This window comes from Haemaphysalis longicornis, unplaced genomic scaffold (genome assembly GCF_048455015.1).
Source record: "Haemaphysalis longicornis isolate Haplotype H1 unplaced genomic scaffold, Haemaphysalis longicornis Haplotype H1 scaffold_6, whole genome shotgun sequence".
Taxonomy (NCBI): Eukaryota; Metazoa; Arthropoda; class Arachnida; order Ixodida; family Ixodidae; genus Haemaphysalis; species Haemaphysalis longicornis.
The window spans coordinates 155,284,299-155,295,039 of record NW_027526407.1 but is presented as its reverse complement, the minus strand read 5'-3'; the positions used below and the strand labels follow the sequence as shown (position 1 = coordinate 155,295,039).

The following is a 10,741-nucleotide window of genomic DNA, read 5'->3' as shown; positions in this document are numbered from 1 at the left end:
GTTACAGGGCTTAGTGACTGTCCTAACTAGCTTACTACTGCAACTTCCGTCTGTTCTAACACTGTGCCACATCGGTGGTGGCATTATTCTTCAATGAGTCCCATTTCGACAGCCTATTGACAGTAAGGGTTTTCGAAATTGACCTGCTGTCGTCAGGAGTAGACACGCCAACCAATTGTGCGCTAATTGTCTACATGGCAGAGTTCGGAGAGCACATATATGCACGCGCGTTTGCGGCCCCGGAATGTATTGACGGTCGCAGGTGCACTTATCCATATGTGTCCGTTCTTACATTTATCGTCGTCGTACATTTACAACCTCCTCGATATAATTCGGACGTAACTCCGCCACACTTCTCGATTGTCGAATTCGTTTGTTAATCCGTGGTTGTTGAAACGGCGCTATGTTTTTGCGCGGAAACAAACAAACAAAAAACGTCTTTTTACACTACTACGGCTCGAGCCAAGCCGTCCAGCAATGGTTTGAGTACAAGAGGCATCATTACATCATTGTGGTTTGAGGCACGGTAACTCAGATTTTTTTGAACGCTGAATACAATACAAATTATATTTCACCATCAATGCAACCTCTTCCACGGACGCGTTTTTTTTTCCCATATATCTGCTTCAAAAAATATCAGAATGTCAAGAGGAGGCCCGTGTCCACGCTTGCAAGACAGTGCCTCCAGCACTCGAGAGCGCCAACACGCAGGGCAGCCTCGATGTGCCTTAGATGCCTTAGATCCGGCATGTCGCTACGCTTTTACGGCGCGAGAGAAGTCATGTACGCGGACGTGCCGCCACCTCGGGACAAGCGGACGAGATCGCTGGCACGTTCCCACGAGCCCCGCGGCGTAGCGGCGTGCCGTAGTCGGAGGAGGGAGGCGGTGGGCCGTACCGAGCTGTGCGCGAGCCCATTGTACCGGGTCACGAGCGCCCCTCACAAGTCTGCCGCCATTGGCCGAACCCGGCGGCCCATTTCTTCACGTATGCCCGAGAAAAGGAGAGGACACAGAGGAGAACCCTGGGGGAGGAGGGAAGGCATTGTACGCCGCAGGTAACCTAGAGCGAAGGAAGTCGCGTGCGAAAACGCGCGCCACTACAAGCGAGAGGTTTAAATAGCAACAGAAAAACAAGACGCAAAAGAAAAGAAAAGCGCTACGATTTAAGACGAGGTGGAGGAGGTAGGCCAGCCGTCGCCCCCTTCTCTCCCGGGCTCCCTCCTGGAGCGAGTTTTGGTCCGCGCTGCCGGCAGAACGCGCGCGACTCCCACCACGGAAAGGTGACATGAAGCCCGATCGAATCGCGCTCTTCCACCACGCTCTTCACCACCACCAGCACCACGCTCACCAGTGCTCACCCGCATCACCGGTGGCGGCGGGATCGTGCGTATCAGCGGCTCCCCCGGCGTACACGGCCGCCGTGGCCCGGAGGAACGAACGCGAGCGGAACCGCGTGCGCCTCGTGAACCACGGCTTCAACGCGCTCCGCCAGCACGTGCCGCAGACGGGCCAGAAGAAGCTCAGCAAGGTCGAGACCCTGCGCTCGGCCGTCGAGTACATCCGCGAGCTGCAGGAGCTACTCGAGCTCACCAGGCGCCGCTCGTCGACGCACCAGGAGCAGCAGGAGAACAGGGCTCCCCCGGCGCTGCTCCGAGAAGCTGCCACGACGCCGGGCTACTCGAGCGCATCCCCGCTGACGACCGAGTCGGTTTCGTCGCCCGGCAGCAGCGACGGCGGCAGCAGCGTGTCTCGTGCCGTGCACGCGGGAGTGTTTCGCGAGGACTGCGTCTCGCCGAAGAAGGAGCTGCAGCAGTGCGTCCGGGTGGACGATGATGAGCAGGAGGTGTTGTGGGAACTGGCTTCGTGGTGGCCGGCGGCGTAGTGACCACCCTCGAGCTGGCTGTCGAAGGTCTCCGGATACGGCCTGCCAGGTAAGCATTTCTGCCTACTTGTGGTATCGATGTCACCGCTCGACATCTCTGATGTTCCCCGCTTCTTTAACTTTATAAAAGCACCTCTGCTGCAAGCTGAAATGGATTTATGTTGCGCAACAATGACGACGTCCTGTAGGTGATTTATGAAGGAAGTTAAGAAAACTGCACATTTCCCGAATGGAACGTAATCTCTACGCTGGCTCTTCTTCTACTTAGTGTCCGTGCTTGGTGGCCCTGCCACCTTAAGCTTAAAGTACCGGTACACTACCAATTCGGCAGGGTGGTGAAGGCCAGTTTTGTAAAGTTTCCTGACGTTGTCTCTGTGGCGTGTATCACTGGTGACCTCTTTTCTTAAGACAGACATGCCATACTTTGGGCTCCATTGTATACAGCGATGAAACCGCCTGAAAACGATGCCCAGTATCTGACAGTTGTGGGTGCATTGTGCTGCGGCGCGTATCATGAGAACTTTGACCGTGAAGCAACAGATCAGACATATTGGTGTCCATGGATGCAAACTAGAGGCTGGGATTCTGTCGAGATCCTAAGCCATATACGTTTACTTCGTGTTTAAATGTGCGGAAGTTACGTTGACGTAACGGGAAAGCAAGTGTTGTGTTCATGCTCCCATTTTAGAGGTTGCGTTTTAATACGTTGCCGACGGTGGCGAGAAGAAACAAATTTTTCTTCCGGCTAAAAGGCGAGGAAGCTCTTTATGCGAAGTTGAGGGAGGTGCGTCAGTTTGCATGAAAACATTTCTATGCCGTCGCGCACTCCTGGTCGTCGGCATCCACTCTGTTCCACGCTTTCAAATTCCGCGCACACTCTTCACCATGCAGCCAATGCTGAGGTTAAGTGATTCCACTGGGGACTTTCCTCACTGGGCTTACGCAGTATCTTCCCGCATTGAGTCACGTCCCGGGTTGAACCAACTTTGATCGCGGCGGCTCGCGCATAATGACACTTTTTTACACTTCTGATTTCCTGGAGGTCGGTATTGCCATTATCGTTAGCCTTAAATGGTAGAAGATAATATCACTGCAAACACACGCGGATTAACAGAGGCGGTTTATTTTACTTTGTTTTTTTTTATACGGGACGATGTCTGTGATAAAAACGCGACGACGAAAAACAACACAAAATGCGCATTTTTTTTTAATTCTCTATCACTTGTCGTAACAACACTATCGCAACCTAACTGTCCGCACAGCTGGTAGGCTTGCACGGCATTACTACAGGATGACCATAAAGCAGGCCAAACCCTTTGCCGGAAAGCTACGGCCAGTTTTTTTGTCTATACGGCGTTCATAATAATCACTGATATGTAATCGTACCCCCGCATTCAAATACCCGCCACGAAAAGTGCTGTCAAAAAGGCGATTCAGCTTTCCGTTCGGGCATGCGGACCTTTTTGCCAGCTTAAACATCATGCGTGGTAGTCAAGTTGGTGTTATTTTTTTTTTGTCAGGAAATGGACCCTCCAATGATATTGTTGTGAACTGAAGGAGTGCGCCATTGCTTGAGATAAAAATACCTCGCCGAAGTTTTCTTTTGTGGAAAGAGCACGCTCAGTCCTCGCCATAACCACGGAGCACCGCGGTGCGTGCAGCATAAAATATTTTTTGAATTTTATCCATTTGATTTTTGCAAGTCAATTCTGTTTCTTACACAAAAGTTTGCAAAAAAAGATGCCCTTCCTGCGAGGTAACAAGCTTTTACACCTAGGAGGTCAACATATGAAGCAGCATCATTGAGATAAAATACGCATAGACAATGACCCTAGGAGTTCAAGTAAGATTCACCTGTAATTTAAATTCACAAGTTGTAAAAAGTGAGGGCAGCTTTTAATCAGTCCGTGATCAGACTTTCCAAAGGCGCAATTTGCTACTCGCGGTGCGTTAATGAAGAATACAGAAATAAATGCCGCCCGGATAACGGGAAATTGAGAATAATGAGAAAAGAAGAAACGACTGGCACGTAAACACAGGTAAATGTGCGTGGAAAACGCGCACTCAAAGAATCCCAGTCGCACGCACAAGCCCCACACTGCACGTACAAGCCTGCCCGTGAGAAACGACGTGTGAAGGAAGCGCACGAGGCGTTTTGGTCAGACGGCCTAATTGGGATGAATTTATAAGCCAGTGGACCTGAATTACCAGCGTGGCGGAAGCCGCTACTGGGCTTGCGAAAGTGGCGGGGGGTACCCCACGTTGAAGTGTGCTGATAGGGGTCATATTGTTAATCCAAGTACTTTTGCCGCCCCTATAAGGCCGACTTTTGTGTGGCTGGCTTTCTCGCAGAATTAGGGTGTTGCGCGAAAAGCCGACTTTAACGCTCCTGCTCCGGGGAGAAATGCCGTGTGGCCAACCCGTTTGCTTTTTAAAGTTAGCGGCGAAGCACCTTAAGGACTCGTGCTGTCGGCGTCTGATGTCGTCGTCTTCTCTAGTTGTCGTATTCTCATATAGTCACAACAGTAACACACCGGGACACTAATTTTTCAACGACTCGCGATAGAACGTAACGCGCACTGAAATAACACTCCGCGACACGAATTTTCCAACGACTCGAGCTACAAAGTTTCATCCAAGTGGGGAAAAAAAAAAACGCGTACTGAAAGAACACACCGGGACATTGGTTTTTCGTTCGCGCTTGCTTGCTTGCTTCTATTTCGCTCCGTAGTCGCTTTAACTTTAAAATTTGCAGTCCTCCATTTCGAGTTTCACTTCTCATCCTGCTTCGTAACTGGGATGTGGCGTGTGTAAGCACACCGTATCGCAAGAGAGAGGCTTACAATATTTTAATACAGTTTTACACTGCCTGCTTTGCCCCTCCCCAGGTTTCACGTTAAGGGAGAGGGCCCGGGTTTCTTTTTTCAATGCGAAGGCTTTATATGCCTAATAAAGGGCGAAACGTGACCGGAATAGCCGTCGGCAGTGTCAACACGAATGCCACCAAAATGGCCGCCGCCGGTGTAAGCAGAAAATAAATTAGCATAAACACATTTTTATTCGTGCTTCATTTGAGCCCGAGCCACAAGAACAGGGGTCGCAAGAGAGAGAGAGAGAGAGAGAGAGAGAGAGAGAGAGAGAGAAAGAGAGAGAGAGAGAGAGACACTTTTATTCGCGGCTGGATCAAGGAGAAGGGTTGGTGAGGCTCAGAGGGCCTCCGCGACCTGTTGGGCCCTGGAGACGAGGATGGTCTGGGTCTCCAGGGTTGAGCTACGCTGGGTCTGTTCCCATTGCGGGGGAGTTCTCTAACCATCCAGCTAACCCGGCAGAATGGAACAAGAGTTGACCTGATGCGTGCCCCGTGACGAGTTCTCGCGGCGGCACGTACAACTTGTGTACGTTCTGACTGTGCTGGGAAGCTCCTGCTGGAGTAATTCGTGGCAGAAGACGGAGAAACGAAAGCGAAGAGCGAGGCGCAAACACGATGCAGGAGTCAAGAAGTCTTTGATAATCGTTGGCTCCCACCTTAAAATCGTGTACGCAGACTTGAGTTACCCATAAATTCTATGCGTTAAGGTCGGGCGAGAAGGGCGGAACGGGGAGTGCCACAGAGGGACTCGCGGACCCGCTTAGTTGCCTTTGCGGACCCTTCGAGGGTCTACGCATCTCTGCTACAAGCATTGTCTCGAGTCAATGAAGGAAACGCCAATCAGGACGCTCTACCTTTGACCTTCGCCATTTCTACTGCGTGTAGATGAAGGCGGTAACAGTGACGATGAAAGATGTCTACGTACAAACTGGCCGATCGGCAGTGGTCGTCCGCCATGGCGGCGCTGTAGAACGCTGTCGTAAACTGCTGCAGTAAATGAACGCTGTAGTAAATGGCTGCTCTGTAGAACGCTTTCAACACATCTCAGGCCATTCTGGTCTCCGCTCGAGCTTAGGAAGGGACCAATCTCAAAAGCGTATTTAATCCGGGTTCATTGGTTGCTTCTGTCATGCTAGTTCCGGCAAAGTTGGTGCCTCGCTGTCACTGGGCCATACTGCTCCTAAAGGAGCCAGGAAGAGAAAATACAACTTTGGCCAGTTCGAAAGGACTAGCCTGTGGTGGCTCAGTCAGGAAGCACTATTCCACCCAAGAAAGACGCTTCAACCGAAAAAGCGCAATAAATATCGAAAAGCATTCAAATTTCGCGCCACAGTGACGAAATATGAGCAGGAGTGACATGTCATGGCTTAGCACTAAAACATTTTGTTCATTGTTTTAAGCGCACGTTCGCATTCAAGTGACACGATTAAACGGAACGTATGTAAACGTCCAGTCGAGTTTACTGACAGGTGCTTTGGCCGGCAGGCGCCAATCATGCGAAAGGATTCTGTGAAGCCACAGAAAAATCTCCGAAAATTGGCTAGAGAGTCGGCAATGCCGTTTTTTTTTTCTCGATCATTTGTTGGAAGTATGCAATGTAATGGGTATAGTTGTTACAGCGACAAGACAGTCTTTCTAATCAACTAAACTTGCATTTTCTTTTCACAGCCCCTTTAGTAGCGTTCTCTCATGAAATAAATTGCTTTGCTTGCCTGCAGTGCTTATAAATTTGGAACTCTTCGAGCCTAGAGCGATAAGCGTCGTTGATGAACTGCCTACAAGTGTTAGCTGCTTACAACACGCAAAATCCCGCGGATCGTGGTTTGTAAAAAAGCATTCCTCAGTTAACGAGTTTTTCTAAAAGGGGTACTAATACCAAATTTTAGGTTTTTCGATTTTATGCCGTAAATAATACCTATTCGCCCACTAATGATGAAAAATCGAGCAAAATACCGATCAGCAGTCAGCATAGAAATAGTTACAATGCTTTTCTTTCAACCAGTCTCGGTTTCGGTGTCCGGCAACACAGATGGCAGTTGTGGGCAATGCCGGACGCTATTACGTCACACTGTTGGGGCCGCGAAACTGCAACAAGTTTCGACGTCAATCAAAAACCCATGCCGTCACACGCGTTTTCCGCATCGTCTGCGGTGGCCCTACGAACCAAGAACATCCAAGAATGCGAGCCAATCTGAGAGCACCATGAAACGGTACAACTCTGTAGTTCTATCTGGGTAAAGGTGAGCCTACGGCGAATTGGTTGGATCCTTCGAGTGTGAAACGTGTATTCGAGACATGTATACGGAATAAGTCTGAGCATGGTAGTTACGCAAGTAGGTATTAGGAGAGCAGCAAAGCGCGCCCGCGCTAGAAGCGTGTATGTAGAGTTGACAAGGGCGGTTGGCCAAGTCTTCCAGTCGCAGGAACCGAAATGCGAAGAGAACGTCGCAAAGGGAGATGGATGATGGTGGGATTGATGATGATGATGACACATGGCACAAACACTAGGTACGTGCCAGTGTGTACTCACCACGTCACTACCGTGCGTGGAATGAACCCGCTGCCGTCCACGCGACACTTCTCTTACAAATGTTATCGGTGCGGTGTGCGCGGGGGACATACTCGGAACATTCAACATGAACAGTAGCTCTGACACATGCTGGAGCACATGATACCGGCATAAGAACGTCCCGCAATTCAACACTACTGCTTGCGCATCGTCTAAAAATTTGAATCACAATTTGCTTATGTCTTTTGATGTGTCGTGAATATTTCTTTTTGTTGTGCGCTCCCGCAGAATGGCATAAACGTCGCAGAGCTTTATATCGTTACCGACGTAGTAACTAGTTGCTAGTTCCCAGTTGATTTGCGAGTTGATTTCCCTGCTCTCAAAACGTGTTTCAAAGGTACCCCTCACGCGTAACCTGTGATTGACCGAAAAAAAAGAAGATATAGAAACGGGCCCAATTGTACACCATGCCTAGCTAATAAAGCTGTGTTTTTTTTGTTAATTGTCGTTGCGCTTTTTGGTTTTTGATTCTTGTGGCGTCTCCTGAACTTCTGTTCCTGAATTACAGAAAATTTACGTCTAATCCCAGGTTATGCTTAGCAATTAAGAATAAAAACGCAGCTCTAGAAATTCTTAGCCGTTCTTACATACATACCGATGGTTCCCAGCTGGGAAGATGATAGTTCACTTTTGAAGTTATTTCTTAATAATCTGGAAGGTATGATTAGTTAAAAACGTGCGAGTGATTTTATTCTTCTTTTAGCGAACCATGTATTGATGAAGTAGTTGTATACGAATGCTGGCACGAACTTGTTCCTAACGGAAAGTGAAAATTTTCGTTTTGCCTCATTTCAGCCTGTCTTCGGGAACTCGCGGCCTGGAACAACCTTTGCTCGAAGCTCAAGTCTCACTGCCATCAGACCACGCTGAAAGGGCTGGGATGATCAAGATCCGCAGCCCACGAGAATGACGCTGCCTTGAAAGCCCGTCTTCCCCGTGGGACCTCTTTGTCTCCGCAAGCCGACTTCTTGTTGTTGAAGAGCGAACACTTTTGTGCTGATACCGAGATCGGCTTTACAATGGCATTTAAAGTAAGCAGTATTATTCCGGCCTGGTGCCTCGCTCCCGCAAAGCGGTTGTTATTCGTTTTTACCAGCGGCTTCTCCGAGGCCAACAGTTCAGGTCTTCTCGTTGTTGCGCCCACATTTTCGGGTGCTGTAAATACTGCGTTTTTGTGCTGTCTCGAAAACTACCCAAATGGAAGAGGAGCATTGTACATAGGCGTTTCGGCGGTCGAGCCGATATTTATGTCCTAAGAGTCTTGAATCCGCTTATTTTTTCGGACTACCTCAGAGTGCCATATACTAGCGCATATACAATTGTTGAATCCTCAGGAAGAAGACAAGACGCGCGAGAGAACAAGACCTCATTCCAGCGTCTTGTCCTGTTCAGGGAACATGTTGTTAATAAAATGTTTTCATATTTTAAAACTCGTCCGTCCATTTTTTTTCTCTTCGCCGGTGAGTAATCCGGATGTTGTGTGAGATTCGGCGTCCATACACCACGCAGACAAAAAAAAAAAAACCCGCCCGCATCTTCCCACGGGGGGAACTCGAGTGAATGTGTCGCAGAGTGGTGGGGGGTATCGCGTGAATGTTGCGTAATTGGGTATGGTTTGGGAATGCTTAATTGTTATTTCGTCTTTATTATTCTTATTTATTGAATGAAGGAGAAGCGAAGGCAAGGAGTGTAAAGTTAAAGTCTGTCTTTATTGCTTGGTGCCGTCAAGCAAATCGTCAAGTCAAGCGAAAGCCAAGCAAAGACGCCCTTGACTGAATTCCGAACGCGCGCTCCGCCGCTTATATACACACCGCCCGCGTTCGAGGGAGAGGAGTACGGGGGAGAGACGCGCCTGCGCACACTTCCGTACACAAGCCCACGAACTTTCACGCACCCACCACGCCGTTATCACGTGTACACGCCCTGCCACCGTTACTGTTGAGCGCGACGCAGCGCATGGGTAGCTACGACGCATGCGCGCACAGACGCGCTCCCCCCGCACCGCCGCAGCTGTTGTTGAGAGCGACGGAGCGCGCGGGGTACACGCGTTCCTCCCACACCGCCGCACCTGTTGTTGAGAGCGAGGAGGGTACGGGGGAGAGACGCGCACCTGCGCCTCGACGCGACGCGCCTGCGCAGTGAGCGTGTGGACGGCGCCGACAACATCGACGAGTGACATCGCGAGCCTAAGAAATGCTCCGCATTTAAAAAAAATGTTAAACATTTGGGGACGAGGAATTAAAAGTAATTCATTTGGTAAGCTTAAAATGGCTGTGAAAATTGTTAAGCTGAACTGGGGGAGCGCAGGTTCGAAAAAATAATTTGCCAAGTAGATGTCCCCCTTTGCGTTCCCGCTCACCTCTAATGATGTCCCTCTTGCATTGCGCTCCTTCCAAGGTAAACACGTTAAAGGGTTGCTCAAGTCAATTCAAATTTACCACGTTCCACTGACCCGGGCCGGTTGCCTCGATGCCAGCGCTGCCGTACGGCTGAGACGCGCGTGAATCGAGGCATCCAACTTCAACGTTTATAGAACCACGTTGCCCTGCTTCACGTGCGTTCCAAATAGAACGCGGAACCTAACTAGTTGAACCTTTCGGAACTGTTGCTGCTTGATTTCTTAAAATGCCACCATAAGCTATAGTGGCGCGGGCGACAGGAGGCGACGGAGTGAAACTTTTTTTTTTTCTGCAGTGGATGCAGTATTTCATCTCGCAAAAATCAAGCATCTATGAATTTTTTTTATAAAGGAACACTGCAAATCGCTGATATATTCTTTTTCTGTCCTATATTGGCGTAATATCTTGTTCTTGTTCAATATTTTGACAAGTATGAAAATTAAAACCGGGCTGTGAGTATGTAAGACTATTGCGCAGATTTTGTTCACTTCGGTCGGCTGGCTGAATCGAGTCACAGACAGAACTTTCTGGGTGTAAGTAGCCAAAGAAAGTCTATCGTCTTTAAAATCTCCCCAGCTGACCAACGGCTGCTCGATGAGGGCATACACCCTATCCATTTGTTAAGCGGAAACATACGCACGCGCCGAATGCAGCAGTGAAAGCTCGGTAATTCGGATCTCTAGGAAGTACGAAAAATGTGCGAACTATCCGAATGTCGAATCATCAAATGAATTCCAAACACAGCCCATTTACAAAGCTTTCATGCGTACCTTTCCTTGGGGAAGAGGTCGGTGATGATAGTTTTCCTTCCGGCGGATAGCTTGGCGGCAAGGACAAGTTTCAAGAACCATTTCAAAGGTAGTAGTCTTTTGGGGATTCTAAAACGCAAAAAAGGCGCACCATACAATTGTGGTGCAAGGCGAGGCTGGATAAACAGCATAGCTGGGGGTCGACCTAGCTTGTTTCCCTCTTGGATCCCCTGCCAGGGGTGGGGGGACACAGTGGAACAGGCTTGTAAAAT

General features: G+C 49.3%; 1 protein-coding gene across 1 annotated transcript; it reads left to right on the top strand.

Moving 5' to 3' along the window:
• Positions 1-1,253: 1,253 nt before the first annotated feature.
• On the top strand, positions 1,254-8,691 carry LOC144141995 (uncharacterized). Its single transcript, XM_077673426.1, has 2 exons — positions 1,254-1,932; positions 8,117-8,691. The coding sequence occupies exon 1, from the start codon at positions 1,287-1,289 to the stop codon at positions 1,881-1,883; it is 597 nt and encodes a 198-aa protein (XP_077529552.1). The 5' UTR covers positions 1,254-1,286; the 3' UTR covers positions 1,884-1,932; positions 8,117-8,691.
• Positions 8,692-10,741: the final 2,050 nt, after the last annotated feature.